General features: G+C 44.5%; 1 protein-coding gene across 2 annotated transcripts in view; it reads left to right on the top strand.

Annotated features, from left to right (window-relative positions):
* Positions 1 to 2,616: 2,616 nt before the first annotated feature.
* Positions 2,617 to 26,344, top strand: part of CA12 (carbonic anhydrase 12) — a gene marked incomplete at its 3' end in the record, with an annotated part of 47,187 nt that continues 23,459 nt past the window's right edge. For both annotated transcript variants that reach the window (XM_084241280.1, XM_084241279.1), the window contains exons 1-2: positions 2,617 to 2,904; positions 7,729 to 7,749. In XM_084241280.1, coding sequence (XP_084097406.1) covers positions 2,820 to 2,904; positions 7,729 to 7,749 — 106 coding nt within the window. In that variant the 5' untranslated portion in view covers positions 2,617 to 2,819. The remainder of the gene's footprint in view (positions 2,905 to 7,728; positions 7,750 to 26,344) is intronic.

Below are 26,344 nucleotides of genomic sequence, written 5' to 3'. Positions count from 1 at the left end.
TGAATGAAGCAACAGAAGAGCTTCCATTTCTCTTATTTCATTCCAACCATATATAAATTCTGATAGTGACCCGGTAATCAGGATTACAACCTTTACCTTACAAATCAGGAAAGTGAAGCTGAGAGAGGTTGAACCCCCATCGAGGACATCCAGGGAATTAGTGTTGGGCCAAGTACTTTAGCCCAAACCTTCTGACAACAAATTCCACATTTCTTTCTTCCATTCTCCCCTGCCCTTTGATTCATCAGCCTCACCCTCATGTTCAGATGGTGACATTTAAAAATAACTGCTTCCTGGAGTCTTCTGTCTGGGTGTGTTATTTGGTGGCTGGCTGCCATATTTTGAGTGCTGAAAGACCACTTTCTACTCTAGCCGACAGAGAAGTACGTTGTCTATTGATTGACAACAGCCCCTTCTGATGATGGCAAAGCAGGTCCACACCTGTTCAGTCATATATGCGTCAGGAAGCTCAGGCAGGAAGGTTCTCAGAGTTGGAATTTACTTGTGCTGGTTAGCGTTATGCTATTTGGGTGGGGCAGGGTTGGAGGGTGGGGGTGGGGGTAAGACACTTGACATTTAGTTGTCATTCTTTAGAAAGTTTGGTCATTTCATTCATTTCTGTTTGCCTTATTTCCCTCTGATCTCCTAAGATTAAGGAAAAAATTCATTCAAAACACTTAGGGCGAGGGGGTATCAGTTTATATTCTCAATTCCCTTTTAATTGCTATCCAGTCTTTAGTAATTAACCAGGTCTCTGATCTAGACATGCATTAAACATCACAGCCCTCCTCTTTCTCTCCATCAAAACCAATTCATAATCTTGCCTAATAGTTCCATTAAATCATTCACTCCCCCCCCCCCTTTTTTTTTTCCTGTTAACCTCTCATTCTCTGAGCATCCTTGGATCCTCAGGAATAAATGTTCAAGGAGAAACTGAACTTAATGTTTAACCACACATAATGGGAAAACGCCTGAAATGGGAGTGACACGTACAAGTGCATGTCCCAGTTTACCATTAACTAGTGAGATGTGCGATGAACGATTTCACCCCATGGGTTCAGTATGTGCATCTCTGAACCTGAATGGCTCCTTCTCAACCTCTTGTATTGCTCTAGTACACTTTGTCTTCTAAAGCTCATGATGACAGGTCAGAGACACCAATGTCATAAGAACCACAAGCTCACCACTCCAGAGTTTACTCAAGGCTCTTTATCAGGAGTTACAAGCAGAAAAGGGTAATTTTTCAGCTTACTGTGGTCTTGTGCTTGTAACAAGATTGTCTTTGTAACTTCTTCCTTAAAAAGACTTCACAGGCCTTTATTAACCCCAACAATAGCTTAGCTTACGGGAATAGTATCATTCCTTGAACTGTGAGTGGCTCTCACAGAGAGGCTACTCTAACCTCCCAAACCACAGCATACAAGTGGTTTCACCAGTCATGGGGGCCAAGTTGAGAGTCCACTTAGGCCGAGGGTCGGCACAGACCTGAGTGAGGTGAGAGAAAAGGTTAACATGGCTAGGTCACAAAACCAGGGCTGGGGTGAACACCCTTCCGCTGACCATGTGGTCTGTACAATGTCTAGAGGCAGCAGGGAGCCAACAGAACAAGACAGGTCACAAAGGAGCAAATAAACGGAACAAGTACCAGGCGTAGTGCAGAGACACTCAGAGGACCCAGGGGAGCCAGCAGCACAAGTGACAGCGTGGTGGGAACGGCAAGTGGCAGCAACAGCAGCTGGAAAATTTAGTGAGCATTAGGGGAGCAGGTCAACAAGACCTTTAACTGAGTAACTGATCATAGATCAAACATCAAGAGGATTGGCACGACATGTGTACATTACTATAAGCACAGGCACACATATTGAAAAGAATACCAATCTGTGACAAAAGTGGGCAGAAATGAGCAACAGGTGGTGAATTAGACAGTGATCTAATACAAAATTTTCATTATAGTACCGGACACACAGTTGGTGCTCAATAATGTATTCCCTTTCTTCTGCTGCTACCCCTTTGCCCTCCCCTTCTAGAGAATGGATTTGCTTTATAAACTAACACAAGATTTTTCTGCTTACCTGTTACTAAGGGAAAGGCGAATTTTTAGTAACTGTTCACTTGGGTAACCCACCATACTGTCATCTAATTGTAATTAATTTCTCTGTGTCTAAGTTTCAAAGGTAAAATCTTATCAGGATGGACTGTATAATTAGCAGAAATTCTGAATTTGAATGCAGCCCATCAGCTCTCATCCAGTTCCTAACATGTACCCAGTGCAGGCAGGGCCACGACTGGCGTCCTGAAGGAAGCTTCTGTGCAAGCGGCACTGTACTTAGGGGCTACTTCATAGGGGCTGTGACAGCCCAAAGCCGTGGCCACCGAAGCGCATCCTTAGATGCCCCCTTCCTGATGGTACCAAGGCAGGCGGATCTCACCCACTCCTGCCCGCTGCTCTCCTAGAGAACTGGGTTCCCAGGTGGGTCCCCGCTGCCAGCCCGAGTTGCTGTCCTGCGAAGCTCCCCTGGAGTCAGGGCTACATCTCACCTTGGAACTGGGGCGCCAGACCTCCTGTAGGCAGGGCCTTCTAGTCCCCCCCCCCCCCCACGCGCGCACGATGACATCATGTGTTTGGGGCTGAGTCGCTCCATAAAAGCAGCCGGCGAGGAGCCAGGAGCCCAAAGAACAGACGTGCTTGCAGAGGCGTCCGGGCTGCGCGCACGTGGTCCCGGTGCGCGCCCAGCCAGCCATCCTCCGACGAACCCCGGATCTACAAGCCGCGGGAACCGCGCACCGCCCGCGCACCGCGCCTGCAGCCGCAGCCTAAGATGCCCCACCGCAGCCTGCACGCAGCGGCCGTCCTGCTGCTCGTGATCTTAAAGGAACAGCCTTCCTGCCCGGCCCCGCTGAACGGTAAAGTTTCTGCCTCTTCTTTCTTAATAACCCTGAGGGCTTAGCCACACCTGTAGAGGATTTCCAGCAGGGCTCTTTAATGACAAAAATCACTTGGTGGGAGCAGACATGCATAGTTTCAAACAGTACAGTTTTAGAAAAGATGCTTCGTTTTTCCTTGAAAGCGGGACCTGCTGTGTGTGGTTGGGGGAAGTCCGTGTCTTTTAAAAATGTTTGTGTGTTCTCTGAGCACCCACAGTTCTAGAGGGGTGCTTTGGAAACTTGCTAAGCTGGAAGAAGTGGGAACCAGGATTTAAAATATGGTGCCCTGATCCACGTGCAGAGAGGACTGTGTCATTCCCAGCCCGTGACCAGCCAGGACCATTCGCAGTTGCCCTAGTGCAGACGGTGGCGGGTGCCGCTCTTTAGAAAACTCTTTACCATTAAGTTTTATGTCCAAGTCAAAGGGATGATGTATCCCATCCTTAATCATTGTTTTCCCCCAGAAGGCTCCACTACCTTGAACATACTACGTGTGGGTGCGTGTGCTCACACACCTTAGTTCTGAGGGTAATTAAGGCCCTTAATCCTGAAGGGCTGGAGGCTGGGGGAGGTGAATAGTGTGGCAGGAGGAGGTGGGGGCACCTGAGCTGTAGGTTCAGTCTGGGCAGTGAATTGCTGTGAGCAGTCAGTGTCAGAATAGTTAATTCTTTGAACAAGAGGAGGATGCCAAGCTCTTGCCTGCCTCTCCAAAAGCTGGGAGTATGGGGGTATGGGGGGAGAGTAGGTGGTCACTTTTCTGGGGGTATGGGGGGAGAGTAGGTGGTCACTTTGTGGTAACCAATGGTGCTTCAGTCGTTGACAGAGTTTGCCCCAAGTTGTAAAGATATTTGTAGGTGCTGCAATTCCAGGATGCAGGTTAGGGTGAAACATTTATAAAAGGGTCAAAGTACCTATGATGGCTGAAAACTGATCCCTGATTGGGCAGTGGTAGAGGGAAATTGGTCCTGCCCGGAAGCTTAAAAGCTCAAAACCACTTACTCTTTTAGAGGTCATTGTGCCCATGGTGCAGGTCAGGGAAAGCTTTGGCTTTACTCCTAATTTAATTTGAATTCACTGGCTGCTATGATAGGGTTGAGATGATCACCCTTATTTGGTCCAGGAGAAACAAGGTAGGTAGAGAAAGTAGAGAAAAATGGAAATTATTTTTTCAAATTTTGACATGTGTTTCCCTCTCAAGTCAGCTAAACTGAGACCCAAAGTTTTACTAAAAATCTCCCTCTTATGTCCAAGCTGCTGCACAAGAGAAAGTGATTCATTGTCTCTTCCCTGAAGTCTGTTACTCCCTGATTCTAGGGCAACTCATCCCTAGAATCCCTACCCTCCATGCCATCCTCTCTTCCTGCCCTCTCCTCCTTGCCTTTACCTCCTATCTCCCCACCACCCGATTCTCCAAGTTAGGGTATAAGCTTGCAGTAAAAAAAATCCACTTTTACCTCAACCAGGCTGCCTACCCCTAGATTCTAAGAACAGAGTTTTTATTCTGTTAGTCCTCTTGCAGCTTTCTTGGTTTTTTAACTGCCTCAAGGGACAAGGTCAAAGTAAAAACCACTGAGGTGTTGAGTGTCAGTATTAAGCCAAGGTTGGAGGTAAGCTGAGTAATGGGGCCAAAGTTGGTTTGCTCTTTGCCTAGAGCATTTAAATTTCTCACAGTTGGCACTGAAGAATGTCCAAGAAAACATGTTTGGGGGATTAGAGAGGGAGGAAACCTAATAAGGTGAAGTCAAATGTCTTCTAGAGAAAACCTTGGAATTCTTAGCTGCTATGACTGTTAGGGGGAACATTGCAATGGATTCTGCAGAGCCTGCTCTGCCTGAATCTGGTGTGTAGAGCTGGGCCCTTAAACTGTCTCAGGGAAGTTTCCAGCACTCAGCACAGGAAGCAGGCAAGGCCCTGAACCCTTGACCTGGATCTTTGTCAATACCATTTTCTCAGGGAGCACCCAGAGCATTCTCCCTACCCAGTATAAACTGGGCTTACAGGTTCTAACAGGTACTGAGCTGAACTCCCAAGTGTCTTAGATAAGACAGATAGCCTTCTTGGGAAGGGAAGAGTTTCCCTCCGGGAAGGACCTACACCTCACAGTCACCAAGGTGCTGCTACAGTGACCTTCATTCACCTGGCCTGACTTGAGAGGTCAGTTTAGTTCTGTTATCACTTCTGTCCCTAAAGCTAGAGGCAGGCAACTGGGAGGTGCCACTTCCAAATAAAGTGTATGCATGCACACATGCTTTTCTTCTAGAAAGGAAGCTAAAGTTAGTTCTGAGCTGATGAAGAGCAGGAGCCTGATCATCCAAATGACCCCCAACCCCCAACTCAGGCCATACTCCCTTTCATTTTACGATGCCTTTCTCTCCAGCATTCAAATCCAGCACCTCCAGACACTGCTATTATGCCCAAAGCCCCAAATTTTGAGCACCAAGCAGGCTTTCTCAAAAAGAAGAGCATTGGAAAGCTTGCTCTGGGCACCGCTGCTTTTCATGAGCAGGTCCCTGTCCGGTGTCACCACCTGCGCCCTTGCAGTCTCACGTACTCAATAATGCTGGTCCCTGAGCTTTCCAAAATATTGTGCTGAACCTCATCTAAGGATGAGAGATCCAATGATAAGGGAAACCTTAGTTTAACAAGGTTTAGAGAGGATGGTAGGAGATATAGGGTACTAAGGCTCTGACTTGACTTGGGGGCAGGTGTGATTAAAATTTCTGGCCAAAGCAGGACTACTCAGAGGCAGATGTTTTCCTGGGGACTCCTGGATCACTGAGCAAATTGTCTCTGCTGGGAAACAATGAGGGGGGAACTCTCCTGATACTTGTAGAATTTTATATCTGGGATCTCGAGTGCTCTCCCCAGCTAGGTGGCAATCCTTTGGCTTCCTCAGTCTTTGAAATCCATGATTGTATTTTAATAATGACTCTCTCAAACAAAATACTGAAGGAAAATGGTCAGAAAAGAGCTTGAATGTTCTACAGCTTGGTTCCAAAGCAATGCCTTCTTTGTTCCTTTGCACTACTGTTTCAATAAAAGAGCAAGTAGTAAACTTGGGGGTCGCATACAGGTTTGATTTTCCCATAGGCGAACCAAGGGGTTCATCCTGGGACTGTCAGCTCTTGTGAGGTTCATGGTAGGTTTCAGGGGTTCTGTGGACCTCCTGAAACTAATTAGATGTGAAACTTTGTGCTTTTAAATTTCTGGGCATTTTTAAGGTCAAAAGCTACATATTATTCATCAGATACTCTAAGGGGTCTGGACCCACCCCACCTCCTACACCCCAGAGATTGAGGCAGAGAGTCAAAGCTTCTAATTTACTGGGAAGTGATAGTAAATATGAAGAGATACTCCTTAGCAGGCGCATGATCTTGTACTTCACCTCAATGGACTTTCATTTTCTCATCCATAAAACGTATGTGAAAAAGCCCTCCATCGTTCTCTTCCAGGTTGGGGTGTCAGTAAATAATGTCTAAACTTGAGCTGATCATGAAGGAGCAATATCAGCATGTTTAACAGAGATGTGGGGAGAAGAGAAAAAGACCCATTTAGAAAGGACTCAAGGTGGTTGCCCTGGGGAGGTATGGAGGGATGGATATTTTTTAATGATAAGCCTTGTAGATCTGTTTCTCTAAGTCATGTCTAACTGGATAAAATTACAAATTAAATTTGAACATTGAAAACAATTAATTTTAAAATACCAGGGGAAAGACATGAAACAGTACAAGAAAATAAAAGATTAAATCAAAAATTTTTTTTAAAGTCCTCTGTTAACTTTTAAAACCCACCATTGGCTCAGGAAGGAAAGATGCAGCTGGGACACGTGACCAGACTGCCTGGCAGGCACAAGGATGCCCAGCTCCCACCAGGGAAGTGGCTGGCTTCCTTTTCCAGTGCTATGCCTGTGGGCCAGGAATCATAGAGGCACTTGGAGAAGCCCGGAGAGAGGGATTTAGGAGTCCCTGGACTGGATGTTTTCTGTGGCCCCCTGAACCTCAATTTAGGCTCTTGTCTCCTTCTGGGTGTGAAGAGGGAGGCCAGGCAGGGTGAGAAGGGTGAGGAGTGCATAGCTCTGCTGTGGTTTTTAAAAAATGTTTTGCTGTTAGGAAGGAAGGATGGTTGTGTGTGATGGGGGTGGAGTTGGAGATGGTAGGTGACTTTCATTATATTCCTGACAGAGCTTCTCCTACACAGTCCTACCATCACTGGGATTCTAGCTCAGAGGAGGGTGACATCTCCCTCAAGGCAAAAGTTCCCTTTTGAGATTAGTCTTCTCCTGCTTATGTACTGAGGTGAACTGTTTGCAGTCTGTTTTGTTAAGTGGGAAAAAGCAAGATGCAAATCAGCATTTCTAAGTATGCCAATATTTGTGTGGAAAAGGTGGGAAAGAATATAAATACATATGTGCATGTAATCAGACTGTGAAATGGTTCACAATCAACTGATAGGCTGTCTCCGGTGGAAGCATGTAAAAGGATGGAGAAAGCACTTTCAGCCTTTGATGGTTTTTGAGTCTTGCGAATTCATTACCCATGCAGATAATAAAATTTGGCTTCTCTAAGATGTCAGGGAAATTTCTAATCAAGAAGCCCCTCTCTGTTCTGTGAGCCCCTGGAGGAACTCACTGTATAAACCTTCCTCTGGAGCATAGTGGCCCTGTTCAGATACAGACTCTGAAAAAGTTTTAATTTCTAGGCATCCACCTCCCTTTTGGTCTTACCCGTTTTGAAATAAAATCTATTTTTTTTCCCTCCAACTTGTTCAAGCTCAGTAGTACTTACTTTGTTTTGTTCTTTGCAGGATCCAAGTGGACCTATTTTGGTAAGTAGAGATCTTAAATACTTTTTTGATGAGATGAATGTATTTAATGAGAAAGTTAGGAATATCAGGGTCTGTAGAGATTATTTTGGAGAGTCAAGAAAGCAATTCTGGTATTGTTAGAGTACAAAGCTTTCTCTAAAAACGAGCTCTCTCTATGTTACATACAGCACTTATGTTAAGGCTTCTAGATTCCTGCAAGGATTTCTACCAAACCTCCCACGTGACGATGCCCAGGTAACCCCCAGATGCAAGGATACTTGAAGGAGAGAGACTTTCTCTTCTATAGAACATTAATCCCACAATAAACAAGGAAAAGGTCTCCTTTATGAAAGTTTGGCTCAGGCCCTAGAACTTAAGCTGTCAGTGTATCTGGAATTAACTTCTTGTTGCCATGTCTATGACCAAGCAATGGACACAGTGGTAACGGCTAGTCCTTAGTGAAAGAGGTGATGTGTATTAAATAAAGAGGGTGGCATTAAATGTGTAACAGTGTCTGTGGGATTGGATCAAGAATGGCATCAGCCATCTGTGGCAGGCCTGTGAGATAAGCAACTTCAAAATGGCTCTGCTGGTGTATTGCAATGAAATGGAAGTTTGGCCATCAGCTGGAATGGGAATGGGAGGTCTTGCAAGTACCTGGCTCCACTGATGAGTGCTAGAATGTTAATAATGTCTTGTTAGGGGCAGAGTCACAAGGAATATGCAAGATAGATTATTATGGCAAACAGCAAGGTGGAACTGGTCTTATTGGCACAGAAGGGGTGATGACAAGCAGGGACACTGATTACTACCACAGAAGCAGAATCCAGAGAAAAATCTAACTTGGATTAGCAAAAGTTAGCCTTTGGATATTTGTTAGCCCAGGAGGCATAGAAAAATCACTTAACTAATCAACCAGTTACCTACAGGACTTTGCTCTAGCACTGTGTGCCTCCCTTATTACTAACTCTTTCTTGTTCTGTTCTTCTAGAAGGCATGTTGCTAAGTGAGCAACATGTGATTTTTAGCTAGGAATTACTTACATTTCACAATTCAAAGTAGTATAGGTAATAATAAAGGATAATAAATGAATGGTTGATGCTGTGATGGCTTAGAGGCGGACCAGCTAGATGGTCACAGAAGGCTTCCTGGAGGAGGAAGGCTTTCACCTGGGCCTTGGAAGTTGGGAGGATTCAGTATGGTGGTGAGGAGGAAGTGATGTGGTCTAAGGTGATGATGACATCACATGGCATCACTTGAGAGAGGCAAGAAAGAACAAGATAATATTTGAGGGAAAACTGGAGAAGGACCTATAGGGAAGTAAGGTAAGGTCAGAAAGATAGACTGGACAAACAGGGACAGGTCAGGCCCTTTCCACTTTGTCCTGTAGATGAAGGGACAGGTCTGGAGTAAAATGTGTTTGTTTTTTTTTTTTGGGGGGGGGGACTTAGTGGTAGAGGTGGAGGGGAAAGGATAGAGTATGCAGAAAGGTATTTGGCCATTGTAGAATCCCATTCTGTGTCTTAACATCTATTTTATGGGAATGGCAGTAAGAGGGAAGGAAAGGACAGAGGAAGAGACCAGACAAAGGAAGACTTCATAGATTCTGGGCCTCTGGGCCCCTTGGGCAGGTTCAGTGTGTGAGAGTGACCGAAGCAGTGCAGGCACAGAAAGGACTTGAGTTCTGAGCCTTCTTCCATATGATCTCAAGTAGGCTGTTTGGACCCTCTGGATCTTTCTTTGTCTGTAATCTGAGGAAGACTTGTCTAGATTATGTGTTCTTCAAACTATGGTTCGGGGTCACTACATCAGAATAATCTGGAAAAGTTTCCAAATATGCAGATTTCTGGACCTTAGCCTGGACCTGTGGTGAGGGGGAAACCTGAAAGATTTGTCTGTTTCACACATGCAAGCAAGTTCTACACATGCTCTGTTAAAAGTCCCACTGATCAGACCTCTTCAGTCTGAGTCAGAGGTAATTTACTCCTCCTCTTCTACTGACCTCCCAGTATAGTGGAAATACAGATGGAGTTTGTCCAGGGCTCCCTGCCTCTCTGTGACAGCACCCCTGGCCAGAGTGAGATGGTTACAGAAGCAGAGAGACACTGTCCAGAAGGTGTGGGGAGGTGTGCCATTTAGTCATGACATGGTCTTTCCAAGTAAATGTTTCTCTATCCAACCATACCCACCAGTCCAGAAGCATTTCTTTCTGGTCACGAGCTCTGGCCAGCCCTCTGTCCTTCCTACCCAATTAGAGCAGTTCTTTGCTGAGGAAGCAGAGGACAGAGTCTAGTGATGCATGACATGCATGGGGTGAGCACCAAGGTAAATTTGGCTTTTTATTAGCAGAATGAACATGTGATGTGGAGTCAGCTCTTTGTGAAGGAGGAGTGATGGAGAACAGTTAAGGAGGCAAACAGGTTCAGGCTGGAACCTGTGTCAGAGTCACACATGTACACAGAGGGCCTGGCATGGGATGGGGTGGGGAGAGACTACATGAATCAGGCAAGTCCAACCAAATACCACTTGCTAACTTTCCCAGGCGCAGACCTCAGCTGCTTTGCAAGTATGTGCTGCTGAGTCATCCTGCTCCAGAGGTCTTGGCTGTCAGGAGCACATGGTAGGACTTCTAGAAGCACATGTAGAGAGAATGCCCCCGACTCCACACTGAGTCACAGAGTGACTTCCAGCACAGCCCCCCGGAGACTGGAAGACCATCTGATGATGGCTAAGACACAGCCTTGCACTCTTGGCGTGACTGAAGCAGTAGCTGGATATGGGCTAGGTTCAGAATTGCTGAGTGAGCCCACCCCACTGGAAATCAGTCCCGCTGTGCCCCAGCTCTGAACCACCTCTGAACTGGAGGACAAATGCATGTCAGGTTGTCATGTGAGCTGAGGACAAACTCCAGCCTGCTAAAGCAAATCTGTGTGGTTGGAGGTCAGGATAGTGGGGGGCAGAGATGACTGGAAAGATGCACGAGGTGGGGGTGCTGGATGTGTTCAATCCCTTGGTGAGGGTGCTGTGTTGTTTATGAAAATTCCTCAAGCTGTCCTTTTCTGATACATGCACTTTTCTATATGTATATGATGTTCAATAAAAGAGTTAAAACGTTCCAACTGGCTGGGAGAGTCATCCTTACCCTGACAGTTTTTAGTCCTCTCTCAAGAACCCCCACCCACCCTGGCCAACATCAGTATGTTCCAAATAACAGCACAACCAAAAGGAATTCCTATATTGGAATTAATAACCCTAAAACATGTCATGTGGGCAGAAAATGGGCACTGAGCTCCATCCCTAAGGAGACTACTATTGCTTGGGTGCTCCTTGGATGTGACCTAGTTTAGAAATAGAGAAGTACAGATCCCCAAATCCCAGAGATTTGGGGGAACTAAAACAAACCTTCAAAGGAGGGAATGGAAGGGGAATGGAAAGCAGAGCCCTCCTCCTGGGGGGTGAGTCCCACCTCTCCCTGAGTCTGTGAGGGCCCAGGGGCATCACCAGACCAGCAATTGAAAGATTGACTTAATTAACGAATCCTCTTGTCTTTACCAGAGGTAGAGGCTTATCCAATTCAAACACCCCAGCAACTTCTCCCCTACTCCCATTGCCACCTTTAGGATGAAAGAGAATCAGCACAGAGCCCAAGAAGGAAAAAGAGCAAGGAACTGCCAGAGCACGTTTTTCACACCAAGGAACTATATCACCTTATTCTTGCGTCTTGGGCAATTCCCTTGAGGCTAGCCTTCTAAACCACCGCCATTTATTAAACCCATGCTATAGTTCCAGTTACTTCTAGATGAAGTTGTGACATCCAGGGTCTGTTTGGATATGGTATCGTCCACCCACTCATAATTTTTTCTTTTCTTTCCAGAGTTGCACAAATGGGGGTTGTGTGTGTCATGGTGGTTCTTGGCTTGTAGCTACCAAAATGCCTGCATGCTAGTGTTCACAAGTGGCATTAGCAGCTGGCAAAAGATAGGGAAGCTAGCCTAGTTCCTAAAAGCAGGCACAATGTCATGTCGCATGGGAAGCAGAGTGAGGCAGAAAACCATGAAGTGGATGTGGAAAACATGTAGACCCCACACTAGGCAGACCTGTGTAGGAATAACTGCTAGGCTGCTTTCCTGTCTGCATGATCTTAGGAAAGTAACAACTTCTCTGGGCTTCAATTTTCTCCCCTACAAATTGGGAGGCATAGCATCTCTCTCAGTCATTCTCAAAGTATGTCCTCTGACCAGCAGCACCAGCATCACCTGGGTCTCTAGATATCCTTCCCAAGCACTAAGGCCTGGAAGTGAAACATCTCGAAGACTGGGAAGAAAACCCAAGCCCTTCACCAGTTCTTCAGCAGCAATAAAAACACCCTGTGTGACTTTGTTAGAAATGTTCCCCACTCTGTCTCTGCTGAATTCTCTCACTCACCCCCACCCCCCTGCATCTCTGGCCTACACCCTAGCTCTTATATGCATAAATAAATAAATCTTAAAAAAAAAAAAGAAATGCAAATTTTCCAGCTCATCCCAGAAATCCATATGAATCAGAAACTCTGAGGCTAGGTCCCACAATCTGTTTAAACAAGCCCACCAGATGATTCTGATGCATACTCAGGTCTGAGAACCACGGCTCTGCAGCAAGAGTTGTGGTTAGGATGGCAAGAGCTGGAAAGAGGCTCATGTACACTCAATAAAGCCAATCATCGTTCTCTTTCTCACAGAGTTATGATGAAATTACATTAGCTAATAGGTAGGGAAATGCTTTGAAAACTACAGAATCAAACAAATCTGAATTTTGTTACGAAAGGATTTGCTTTTCAGGCAGAGAGAGAAGGTGTGATTTTTATATTCTAAATAAAGGGCACTTCCTTTGTGAGAGAAAAAGGGTTGAACAAAACCCACAAGATCCCCCAGCTCTTGTCCCAAGGACCTCACAGCCTTGTCCTCAGGCCCAGGGTGAAGGCAGACCTTATCTTCCTGGTGCCTGCCCTGGCATCAGACCCTGATATTTGGTTCCACAACCAAAGCCACCTCAGCCATTCAGCTGAACTCACAGTGAGCAGATAGCATCCTCTGCCTCCCCACCAGTTCCACAAGGGCTGTGCCCCACTCAAGACTCAGTCTCTGAGCTGAACCTTGGATTAGGACTCAGGCTTGGAGGCCTGAACCTGGGAAGAAACCTGGGCTGGGCTTTCAGAGCCCTGAGCCCCATAAGCCTGGCCCACCGAGGGACTCTCACTCACCTGAGGCAGCGTCTAGCCTTGAGTTGACTGGAGAAAGCCAAGGCGCAGTCTGTCCTGCCAGGTGCTATATCGACCTCTGGCTATGTTCAAACTTGCCCTTTCTGCTTCGTGCTGGTCTCCAGCCCCATACATTCAGGCAAAGGCAGGGATAGCCCTTGAGGTCCATCCCCAGCAACATCAGAGAGGAGTCTTTGTGGTACACCAGCTCCAAAGATTTAAAGCAAAAAGACTGAAGTCCAAGCAGGTATGCGTAAGGTGATTCCAGGCAGGGACTAAGAAGTCTGGTTTTCCATGAGGAAAAGAATGGGTCAGAGGTAGCTTCAGCAAGATCCACAGTCTCCTCAGCCTCCTCTTTCCAGATCTGTTGCTGACTTCCTCTCAGTGGCAGTGGTGGGTGTGACCAGTGCAGAAACCACTATGGAGCCCAGAGGCCACATCACTTGGCCAAGAAAGAGAGACAGCACCTGGTATGGACAATGACCACATCTCATTGAGGCATATACTTTCTACATTCTCTGACATTGGGACATATTCTATCATCAACTGCATATAGAAACAGTAAGATATGATAGTTGCTCCACATATATTCACTGAGAAGCACCCCGTTCTCTGCTACAAATGCAAAGAAAGGAGCTGAAAGGATTAACTTCAACAATTAAATAGTGAAAACAGTGGGAACAAATACATGTAAAACTAATGGTTATTGTGCTGTCTGACGTGGCCTAAAGGAATGACGGGGAATCATATTAGATTTGAAGCATAACTTTTCTACTTTTCAATTCACAGTTTACATATACTTTTAACTGAATCACTATTTCAAAGATTTATAAACAAAGTAATTTAGGAGCTTTTTTTTTTAAGTTTATGTAAGTATTCCTTGAAAGAACTAGCTTTCTGAGTATCTCATAAGCATTTGATTTATGCCAGCCAGGAAGGAACAAATAAATACTAACTGTCACCTCCTTATATCTATAAAGGTTGACTCAGGAATGGCATGACTGTAGGATGGTGTAGCTCATCTTCGTATATGCTTTTGTAGTCATTATTTTGTGACTAGAACTGTAGTTTGACTTCTGAGTAAACAGAATGAAGCCCATCCTTCTGTAGAAGGAGGCTCAGGAAGGGCTTCTTGGTTATGAAGATAGTGAGGTTTAATTCTACCAGGGACTGGTGACATTGGCAAATGGTGTCTGGTGCTTGCGTAGGGTGGTCTCTCCTAGTGCTCTCTCTTGTGGAGTGCATGAGAAATGGAGAAAAGAAAGGTGACTCTGAAGGCTGTAAACAAAGATGTTTTATAGCAAGTGTGAGGCAGTCATGCATATGTGATTTCTTCCCCTTCTGGCTTTGGCCACCAGGAAGCTCAGAGGCAAACTGGGTAAATGTTTGTTCTCCTAGGATCTGCAAAGCTAAACTTTTTCCCTTGATATTGCTCTTCTAGTTTATAGATATTTTTCCAATCTTAATCCAAAATGTTATAGCAAATAGGTTTCTGGAATATATCATCTAGAAAGGACCTTAGAATTATGGTACCATACATTTTCATCACTCTTTTATTCTTCCTCCCATACTGCCATGACCACAGATACCATTTGTTTAAAATATTTTAAAGACAAATTAATATATTAATAAAATAGTTAATTTTCCCCATTTGTTATTCATCAGGCAGAGAAGAAAAAAATAATCACAGTTTTCAGTAAACAGAGATCATTGATTCACATTTATTCACAAATATTTGGTGAGTGAATACTAAATGCCAAGGACCACTCTAGGTAAGAAAATGATGAGCAAGGCATGATCCCCAACATTATGTGACTGAGAATCTGGCAGTGGTGGTAAGTAGGACAGGGCCTTATAATACAGAGAGAGGAAGCATGGAAGAGAAAGACCCCACCTAGTGTTGGGACTAGAGAACACTTCCTTGAGGCGGTGATGTCCAAGCTGAGCCCAGAGGACACATAAGAGCTAGCCAAAGGGCAGGGGATTGAGAGGAGTTTGGGGCAAAGGGACAAAGAGTGCAGAATGTATCAAAGCAGGTGTATTCTGGTGACTACCAAGGCCTTTAATGAGGAGAGAAGGGGCTGGCTAGACAGGACAGGGTCAGAGTATGGGCACTTATAAGCCAACTGAGGAGCTGGGACCTCAATTTGGAGGTGGCAGGTGACTCCTGGAGCATTCTAAGCAGAAAACTGAGGTGATCAGATTAGCACCCTGGTGGCAGGGTGGAGAGTGAATTGAGCATGAAGTGTTGGACAAAGGAGCCCAGAGGGAGATGGGAGAGGGGCTGGAGGTCCTGCCCTGTTGATATTGTTCAGTTGGAAATGGAGACACCCGAGATTGTGATTGGTCAGGGCTGCCCGGTTGTGGATGAGTGCCTCTCACTGTTGAGCTTCAAAGACATTCAGATAGGCTTAGGTGGGACTCTAGAGGGAGAGCGCTGATGCAGCCAAGCCCTACCCCCAATTACCAGTGAGGCAGGGGAAACTCCAAGTGGTCAAGCAGCTCAGAACTTGAGGAGTCCAGCTAGGACCAGGACTGTGTCTCTCGATCCCATCTCATGCCCTTTCCGGTCACTTGGAGGCTGCTTATTGTGTGCCAGGTACCGTGTGCCCCGCACGACACGTCACAACTGTGCGTAAAAACCGTGATGATATGCAGTGATTTTTAAACAAAAGTAATATAGATTTGCCAGAAATAAATTATGCCAAATTAACTTGCTTTTCTTCCCACATCAGGATAAAAGGCTTAGTGGTTACAGAAAACACAATAGACTTAATACCTGTTGACATAAATAAACATTTGATAGGTTCCTTGTGACACATTCATGGGAAATGTGGCTCAAAGGCCAGTGTGGTTACTAGAAAAAAAAAAACAAAAAACGAAAGTAGTCATTGTTACTGTTGGCAGCACATGGCTGGGAGAAACATCAGGGTTTCTATCAAGATACTCCTGAGTGACTTGGGATTCTGAGGAAGAGGATGGACAGCTGAAGAAGTGGGGTGATTTGAATCACAGATATTAGCACTGCAAGGAGAACGGGGAGGCAGAAGACGTAAGTGAGCAAGCATGCCAGAAAAGCAGACCAAAGCTAGTAGACTGGACTGTAGGGCCCGGAAGTAGCATTCCAGTGAGCAACTATCATGTGAGCGCAGCAGCCTGTAAGACAAGAGCCCAGGCCGCACAGACTGAAGGCAGAGAAGCACCTGGCCTCTGTGGTCAGTCCTTCTGGTTATTCAGGAAGTTGCATGGGCTTGTGTGTGTGTGCACACACATCCGCATACCCACACCCATACTACAGTCTTTGATGTGCCTATCCCCCTCCCAACACTCACATCTTGCTCTCCTACTCAGTGAGCTTGGAGTAAACCTCTCAGCTGTTTTCTGAGTTATGGCATGTATATTTTTTACACCTCACTGCTTGGGACCAGGAAATCTTTATTTTTCCCATCCCAATTTTTATTTCATATAACATTGGTTTGTAACATTATATAGGCTCCAGGTATACCACATTATATTTTGACATCTGTATATACTACATTATGATCAGCACCAAAAGTCTAGTTTCCATCCACCATCATAAAATTGACGCCCTTTACCTGCCCCTCTTCCCTGTCTCTCTGGTGTCCACCATTTTGTTTGAATGAACTGTTTTTTTTTTTTTTTGGTTGGATGGTTTTGCCTATTTTTCACACTTGAGTGAAATCATACAGTGTTTCTCTCTGACTTATTTCATTTAGCATGATACCCTCTAGGTCTATCTATGTTGTTGCAAATGGCAATATTTCATTTTTTATGACTGAGTAGTATTCTGTTGTATGTGCCACATCTTCTTTATCCACTCTTCCATCACTTAGGTTGTTTCCATTTCCTGCTTATTATAAATAGCGCTGAATGGCCACAGAGGTGCATATATCTTTTGAATTAGTGTTTTCATATACTTAGGATAAATACTCAGAAGTGGAATAACTGGATCACATGGCAGTTCTAGTCTTAATTACGTGAAATCTAAAAGAAACTACTTTGCTTCCTTTTGACAGTTTCCTAGAATCTCCCCAGCTCTTCCTAAACCTTTTGGAGTAACACTTAAATGGAAGCAAGGATAAAGTAGGGAAGGTCCTACTTCATCAGACTGTGTACAAAGTGTACAAGTAAGACTGAGTGTGCAAAGATATCTGGTCAGAAAATCTGTTCTATACCATGAGGGAAAACATTGAGAACTACAGGAAGTTGATGTTCTCCTTTCATAGCACTGTCCCATGAGCGTGGGTCGCTCTTGGGTTAATAACCAAGTGCTTGCTCTCCCGTGAAGTTATCACTGGGGATTTTTTTCCTCTATGATGGTTGTTGAGCACTGCAAGCAGGGCAGTGTTGTAGGGCCCATTCAGAAATGTACAAAGAGCCAATCTAGCCTCAAGGAGAGTTATCCAGAAGAAATGAAGTGACTCCCTCCCCACAGGGGCTGCTTGGCAGATGCACAGAATCTGGCCTAGATTGTTGAGTGAAAGAGGAAAGCTTGGTTTATTTGTTGATGAGTCAGGAAAGGCACCGAGGAGAAGCAGGCACTTGATCCTGGGTGGTAGGATTTCAGAGGTGAAACCAGTCTGAAACGAAATGCCACATCATCATGCATATCACATTAGAAGTAAAAGGAGACACACAGGGAGCCTTAGATTTGTTTTCTGGTGAGGTGAAAAGGAGAACTTGCTCTAAAAGGTTGAAAATGAGCCCCTAAGTAATAAAAAGGGAGAAATGAGATTATTCAGCTCAGGAACACCAGGGCATAGGCCTGTCTTGGTAGCCCTCCTGCAGACACTGATCTCACACCACCACGTTCATTTATCACAACAGCCCTGTGAGCCATGTATTGCCACTTCCATTTTGTAAGTGAAGCTTAGGTGATCTAAGGACTCTGGCCATGGTCATGTGGATAGTATGTGGCAGAGCTGTGATTGGTAGCTTGAGTTGGATGGCTCCAAAGCTCTTGTACTTCATGCCTTTTTGGTGAAAAGGAGACAAAAGTAGCCTGGATGGAGATCTTCATGTGTGAGAAGAGCCATCAAAAAGAAAGAAAGGAAAGGAAAACTGAGGAGGGCAGTTCTAATAACAATAAGAATGCTATAGGTTAGAGATCAGAAAGGATTTCCTCATTATGAAAGGTGATAAGTGAAGAACTGGGTCAACAACAGGTCAATGTTTAGGGGTCAGTCAGCCTCTCCTTTAGTTCACTTTCCACCTTGGGTAACTACAGAAAGTCAAGCCCCTCTCCTCCCCCTGCTTTTTGTTATTTCTAGACTTCCCAGAGAATGTTTACAAGATCAAAAATCTCTCCATTGCTCTGGGCCATGTCTAGGGTTTATCTCATGCCCATATCCAGTGCCCTGGCTCTTGACCCTCCAAAGTGTGTTGGGAGAATGGGAGCTACAAGATGAAGCCCAGCCTGGTACTTACAGGTAGTGTGACTTTGGGCATGCTACTCAGTCCCTGTGCCTCAATCACCTCATCTATTAAATAAAAGCACAGTATCTATGTCGATGGATTGTTATGATGATTAGTTAATATGCTGCATTAATTAGGCATATAGAGTGGGGGTTGGCAAGCTAAAGTCCATGGGCCAAATCCAGCCCACTAGCTGTTTTTATAGTAAAATTTTTAGGGAACACAGCTCTGCACGCATTTGCATAGTCTCTAGGACTGCTTTTGCACTACAACAGCACCACTGGGTAGTAGTGACAGACTTGACAACCTGCAAAACCTAAAATATATACTATTTGGCCTTTTATAGAAAAAATTAGTCAACTTCCCTATCACATAATAAGTGCTTGATAAATGGTAGTTAAAATTAAGACAAAACTCATGAGGCCTTGAAGTTTAACAAAATCTAAATTGAGGTCTTGGAATGACACAAGTCTGAAAGGAAAAGCCAAAACCCCTGTCTCTGTTATCACTTCTCCCCCAGGTCAATGCTCCTCCCTTAGCTCAGGGGTCACCACCATCAAGTAGGCACCAGCCTTCTCTCCTGGCCTGGAATTGGCATAACTGAATTCCCTCTTCCTGGAAGCCAAGCCCCTCTTCCTTTTTCTTGTCCCAGATGATTGGCAATGAGATCACCCAGCTCCTTCAAGAAAAACCTCCTCGCAATGTGTGCTCTGGTCCCTCCTCCCAGGAGGCCTTGACAGGCATTCAGTGGGTTAGCCCAGGAGTTCCCAGGCTGGCACCATTGGCATTCTGGGAAGATCATTCTATGTTATGGGGACTGTCCTGAGTATTGTGGGAGTCTGAGCACCAACCCTGGCCTCTACCCACCAGATGCCATAGAATTCCCCCAGTTGTGACCATCAGAGCTGTCTCCAGACATTCTAAGATGTCCCCTGGGAGGCAGCATCAATCCTGTTGAGAACCACTAGCTTGGTTTGTATAATTAGCATCACAGGTGGAGCAACAACCGTTCCATCCAGAACAGCTAAATTCTTATTTAGGGAAATTGTCCTTTGAAGAGCACAGACCTATTCTAGATACATCTGATTTGTATCATTGGCTCACTAAGTGAAACACTTGGTTAGCAGCTCAGCCTGAAGAGCCAGCATGTGGATTCTATAGCTGGGATGACACTTTAGCAGAAACGTAGGTGGTAACCTGCCTCACGAGTGTGCCACTAGGAAGGCTTATCAAAGTATTCTATCTCACAATGCAGGAAGGGCCTCCCTAAGGTCAAATTTCTGGAAAATGCTTATGACTGCTCCCCTCCCACCAGCTCATGGCCTCAGGCCAGTTTCCCAGCTTCATTAGTTTTACATCCAACTCCATCTTCAGTGACCAGAAGAAACTGGTGGCAGCTTGAAAGTAACAGTTCATTCACAGATTCTGTTATCCTTTTGGCCGGTCATTAATGGTTCCCTCTGTGGTGCACACAGGGGAGCCTACACAAGCACAGCACTTGTCTTCACCTTCTGTGGGCTGCTGGGTAACTGCAGCAGGTACAGGAAGTACTAACAATGTGCATAGTGCTGTGAGCAGAGTGGGGATGAACATACTCACTTTGGGGGCCAGGGTAGCTGTTGGCAAGGCTAGCCCAAGGAGGTGACTCTTGAAAGACAAAGGGCCTAGCAGAAGCAGGAAAGTGTATGAGTGTGCATGTGTGTGGGTGGTGTGCATTTTAGGTGCAGATGGCACTCCAGTGCAGGCAACAGAGGTCTTGAATGCAGGTGGGGCCCTGTGGCACAGATAGAGAATCCAGATGGTAGCAGCCTGGTGTTTGAGAAATGGTGCTGGGAGACAGTTCTCCGCGGGTTTCCTGTGTTTCAGCACACCTCTGAGCACAGCCACTGACAGCTTTATTCCATTGTCTTTTCAAGGATGTTTATGTAGCAAACAGTCTTATAAAATACAGTGACTTCCTCAAAGTCAGAAATTTGCTTGCTGTCCAGTATAATAATGTTTCCCTTGGGGCAAAGATTGCTTGCTAACTGCCCCTTTAAAGGATCTGGGTTTCCTAAAATTGCAGCTGTTCAGACATAATGTGGAGCAGTTTGAAAGTGCAGGTTCAGCCAGTCCTCATCATATCACCCTTTGAAATGGGGCTGGGGAAGTAGGTGCAAATGTGGCTCTGCGATTGTGTATTAAACTGTCCTTTGTCTCTGACTCAGGAGTCTGGTGTATCAGGAGTATCCACAAAACTTGTGGCTCACTTGTTAGCCTCAGTGAAATCGTAGGACCACTCCCCCAAGTTTTTTTTTTTTTGTGTGTGTGTGTGTGTGTTTCAAATTGTTGTAGTGTTTCCAGGCTCCCACCCAGTTTGTGATAGGTGGAAGGGGGAAGAGTAGAGTGAGATCATAATGATCTTGAAGGTTACTCTTCAAACTGTGGGATTAGTCCTAAAGTCCAAGTTGCTGAAAAACTTTGTTGTTGCAAAAACCACCTGGGCCTGGTGCATGTTCATGTGGAGAGTGGGGATGTGGGGCAGCCTGGAAAACCAGATCAACGAGGGGCGGAGCTGTGGAACTGTGGGTCTGAACTTGGGCCATGCCAGAGGGGCAGGTGAAGGCCAAATTTAAATGATGCTAACATGATCCTGGACAGTGTTTCTCTTTCTGATTCAGGAGTCATTGCAGTAAGCCATTATATTTATTTGTGGTGTCTCTTCAGGTCTCTCATGCCCTTGACATTTCTGAAGCATATAGATTAGATATCTTTAGGGGTGTCCCTCATTTGGGCTTGTTTGTGGGTTTCTCATGAGATTCACATTGTACATTTTGGCATGAGTACCACAGGGATAACGTATCCTTTACCATCAAGAGACACATGATGTCAGTTGTCCCATTGTTGGTGATAAATTTGATGCCTGAAAGCTTTCACCATTTCTGTATTACCATTTTCTCCTTTGTAAATACTAGGTCATTTGTGGGGAGGTCCTGTGAGACTGGGGAAAATGTGAATATTGATTGTTATATTTTATATTAGATATTAGTGTATTAATTATTAAATCTCCTGATTTTGATCATTGTTCTGTGATGATGTAGGAAAATGTCCTTGTTCTCAAGAGATAGATATTGAAGTATTTAAGTCCAATAAGGCCTGGTATCTGTGACTTTCCTCAATGGTTCAGAAATACTAACAATAAGAATAAGCATGTATATATATCTGGAGATAGTAATAAAGCAAGTATGGTGAATGTTAACAAGTGGTAAGCCTAGATGAAGAGTGTATGGAATTCTTGTGCTATTCTTATACATTTTTCTGTGTAGATGTTTTAAACTAAACTTTTTAAAACAGACATCTAAAAAAGATATAATAAAATTATTACATCTCCATGCCTGGTGGTGGGGGCTGAAAAAGAAGAGAGGAAGGAGTCAATTGTGGTTCCAGGCTTTTGGTGTGGTGGTTGGTACCGTCAGCCGAGGTGGAGAACATAGAAGGCAGAGGAGGTTTGGAGGGAGGAGGATGAGAAAGCAGAAGATGGTGAGTTTGATTTTAGAATTGTTTCCTTGCCTGCCTTGCGGCCCAGCCACATTTGACTTGAGGAACCCACAGAGCAGCCACCGGGGGTATAGGAAGTAACTGGTCTAGAGCTCAGGAATAAACCCTGACCAAGGTAGAGGTGGGGGTGAAGTCATGGGTGGGGGGCAGTGTATGACTGAAAGGGCTGAGAACAAAACCGCAGGGATAGCTGCCATTAAGGGGCAGATAGCTACAGAGAGCTATAAAGGGAACAAGAGACATGAAAGGAGACAACTCAGACAAAGCAATGACCCCAGAAACCTGGGGAGGAGAGGTTTCAGAATAGGAGAGACAAGGACACTGCAGCTAAGGGCTGCAGGAAAATGGAAGCAGAATAGTCCATTTTAATTCAGTGAGACATGGGCCTGGAAGCCAAAGGCCCAGAGCAGTGAGATCTGAACACGAAGTATAGACAGAGCAGTGAGTAGTGTAGACAATTCTCATTAGGTGCTTGGTTGTGAAGAGGAGGCAAGAAGTTAGAGTAGGAGCATAAGGGGAGGTGCTTATCTCACTAAACAGATATTAAAAGTCCACAATTGATTTGTTCAGAGTCACATTCAATTTAGATATCCAGGTTTCCCCTAATCTACTGTCTACCTGCTGAATCAAGTTATGACTTCTCCTCCCCAGCTTCCCACTTTTATCAGAGATGAGTGCTGAGAAGGCAGATGGTAGGGGGAGGGAGAGAGGAGCCACTTTCTGTCAGTCAGAAGACAACTATACCAATGATTAAAGTGCCTGTGACATTTTCAGATCTTTGCCAGGGAACAAGCCTGTCACCAAGGCAGCCTTTGCCCACATTATTTGCTCTCCCACAAATTTCCGCTTAGTGCCAGAGAACATTGCAGCATTATCTTATGTGGAGTATGTCCTTATCATCATACTTATTTGAAATTTTTCCTTTTCATTCAGGAGTTTGTTAGACAGAATAGCCTCAGTGACCTTGAGATCCTCATCCCCAGGAAATCAAACTGTATCTTTTCCATCTTCCCTTCACACCAGCTCTATCCACAGCTTATTTTCTAAACCAACAACTATTTTACAGAAGAGTATAGCAATTTAACCAGTCAAATATTTAAACTACAATGAAAAAGCAGCACTGTGAATGGATAAGCAAACTGTGGTATATCCATAGATAGAATGGGATATTATCAGCCATAAGAAATAAAGTACTGGGGGGCCTCCCTGGTGGCCTCAGGGTTAAGTCTCAGGCTTATCACCACTATGGCCTGAGTTTGATTTCCAGCCAGGAAGCTAACCCACATGGCGCAGCAGACCTTTCTTGTCTTGCCTGCTACTCCTCTCAGCAGGGTATTTCAGTAGATCCACCTGTTCTGCTCCCTACTCTGTCTCCGGTGAATCCTCTCATCGCCCGCCCCCTGCACCTCTGGCCTACACCCCAGTTCTTCTACGTGCAAAAAAAAGAAAAAGAAAGTACTGATGTGTGTTACAACATGGATGAGCCTTGAAAACATTTGCTAAATGAAAGAAGCTAGACACAAATTGTATGGTTCCATTTATATGAAATTTCAAAACAGAAAAATCCAGAGAGACAGAAAACTGACTAGTGGTTGCCAAGGGCTGGGGTATTAGGGAAATGGGGGTGAGGTTTCCTATGCTGGTGAATAAAACTATTTCGTCTTGGAGTTAAACAGCGGTGATGGTTGCACACATTATAATTATACCAAATGTCACCAAGTGTAAATTTGTTATCTTTATTTTACCACAATAAAAAATTAATTTTATTAAAAAAAAAAAAAACAACAAAACCTTACCCTGGTACTGGAGAGTAAAAGGTCCTGGCTTAACCACAAGCCTTCTGTCTGAGAAGGGCTTCCACCATTTCCTCTTAACTCTGGCTGTACATTAGAATCTATTGGGCAGCTTTTTAAAGCCTCTTATAGCTGGACCTCAACTAACAGCAATTAAACCAGATCTAAACGGTTAAGGCCTTGAGAAGCTTAAGGAGATACAAGAGATCTCAGTGTGCAGATCTAGAAGCTCCAGGAGATCCAAGTGTGCAGCTGGGGCTGAGAGACAGTGCTCTAAAGCTGTAGTTCCCAAAATGTGGTTTCTAGACCAACTGCACTAGCATCACCTGGGATCTTGTTGGAAATGCAGAATTGGGGCTCCACTCAAAATGGAATCAGAAACTTGGAGGGTAGGGCTCAGCAATCTGTGTTTGACAAGCCTCCTGGGGATTTAGATGTACACTAAGTTTTGAAAACCCCTGTTTTCGGTTTAGATCAAGTCAGTTAGAGAGCTTCCCTAACCAATGAGTGTTTACTGAGGATCGACCATAAACCTGGTGCTCTAATAGGTACTTTGAAAAAATAGAGAGCTACCTTAGCTCTTCTCAAACATCTAGTGAATGGGTTAGATTCTGTGAAAAGAAGTTGTTGCTCATTAAAATGAGATGAACCCTTTTTGTGACTGAATAATATTCCATTGTATGTCTATATCACATTTTGTTTATCCATTCACCTGCTGATGGAGATAGCAAGCTTTGCAATTATGGATAATGTTATGAAATTGGTGTACAAGTATCTTTCTGAGTCATTGTTTACAATTTGCTTTCCAACTGTTTGCCATAGCAGCAACTGTGGAAACATTCCCATCAGCAAATATATAGCTGGGATGATGGAAAAAATTCTGGAAATGGAAAGTGAGGATAGTTGCACAATAGTATGAATGTACTTAATGCCACTGAATTCACTTTAAAGTGATTCAGATGGTAAATCTTATATATATTTTACCACAAAAAAAGGAGATTAAAGAAATGAGATGAGCCATGAAAACAGATTTAGAAAAGGAAGTTATCTTCCTAATGGTCACAATGAATAAAAAATCACCTCAAATGCCATAATTGTCTTTCCATAATTATATATATCACAGTACGTTAAGAAGATGGCGTTTGCCATTCTTCTATTCTGAAATGGTAACAGGTCTTTGCCTGGAGAAAGAATATTTTAAATATTCTTTTTTAAAAAATTCTATTATTTTTTAATCGAGGTAACATTGGTTAATAACACTATACATGTTTTAGGGGTACAGTTTTACACCTCCTCAGATGTGTATTGCCCCACCACACCCATCAGAACACCAACAATCCTTCACCAGAGTCCATTGGCCCTCGTCTTCACTTTGCTCTTAAATATTCTTTTTTAAGGAGGCTGGACCAGGATGTCTGCCTCTACTATGTACTCAGCATTTTCATATCTACCATAGTTCCTTTGTGAATGATGCAAAGAAGATCAGAGAGAAAACATGTATTGAGCAGTCACAGGTGACACAGGCCTGGCTAGGTTTCATTTTTGGGGTTAGGTGGTTAGCACTTTAGCAACTTGTTTAACTTATTTTAGTGGTTTGCTGTTGTCACTGTTCATTTGTTAAACTCATCAACATACCAAGCTTTATGGTAGGAGTCAGTGTTGGGTTGAGTTGAATTGGTGGCCCCAGTCTTACAGCTCAGCTTCTCGCCTGCCATAGCTAAACCTGAAATGATGGCAAAGAATCGCCAGCCCCTCCTGGCCCTCCCTCTCAAGCTGACCCAAATAAAAATTGAAATAAAGAGAGAAACTTGGTATAAAATATGGAGTAAAGCATCTTTAGAAACTTCTCTGTTTTGATTGACTTAAAACATAAAATCCAAAGGGGAAGAGCGGGCCTGCTATGGTAGTACAGCTTTAAAGTTTATAAGTAACAGGTAACCCTGGCCCTCTTGCCCTTGCTCACTGCCTTGGGCCCATCTCTGATTCATCTGTAGCATTAACAAAGGAAAGGCTTCAATACCAGTTTGATTCCTTGGCCTCCATTTGTTGATAATATAACCACGAGATTGCATCCATCAATTATTAACCACATCTCTGGTAGCCTCCTTCCCCTGTGGGCAGGATGGCCATGCATGTCCACCTGACTGGCAGGAAAACAGGCAGACTCAGCAGAATTCAGCCTTCTGTTTAGGGGGCCAGGATCCAGCCAGGGTGGACCCCATAGGAATTCCCTCCTACAGAGAAGCTGAGCCCACTGGACGTCATGAGATGCTATAGATTTTTAAATCAACTTTGGAGGTGAACTGCAGGAATTTAATACATTTTAAATGTATTTTTAATATGTGACTTCCATATCAAAACAACATCCTGAGAACGTATGGTTTCCAGATAGATTTAGAAGGGACATGAAGACTGCCTTCCCCTCTATTTGGGGGACTGTGGCTGAGCTACAGAACCAGAACTAATGGATGACCTCCGGGGAGAGAGGAGTACCAGCCCCTCAAAAGGAAGATCTCTCTAACATATGCAGGAGTCACAAAAGCAGGTGCTGACAGACTCCCACTCAGCCCTGGATGAGGAGAAGCCAGGTGAATACTCGGCTCTTTCTGAGTCT

This window comes from Talpa europaea (genome assembly GCF_964194135.1).
Source record: "Talpa europaea genome assembly, chromosome: 8".
NCBI classification, from domain to species: domain Eukaryota; kingdom Metazoa; phylum Chordata; class Mammalia; order Eulipotyphla; family Talpidae; genus Talpa; species Talpa europaea.
The sequence above is the reverse complement of the archived record's forward strand: the minus strand, read 5'-3'. Positions and strand labels throughout refer to the sequence as shown.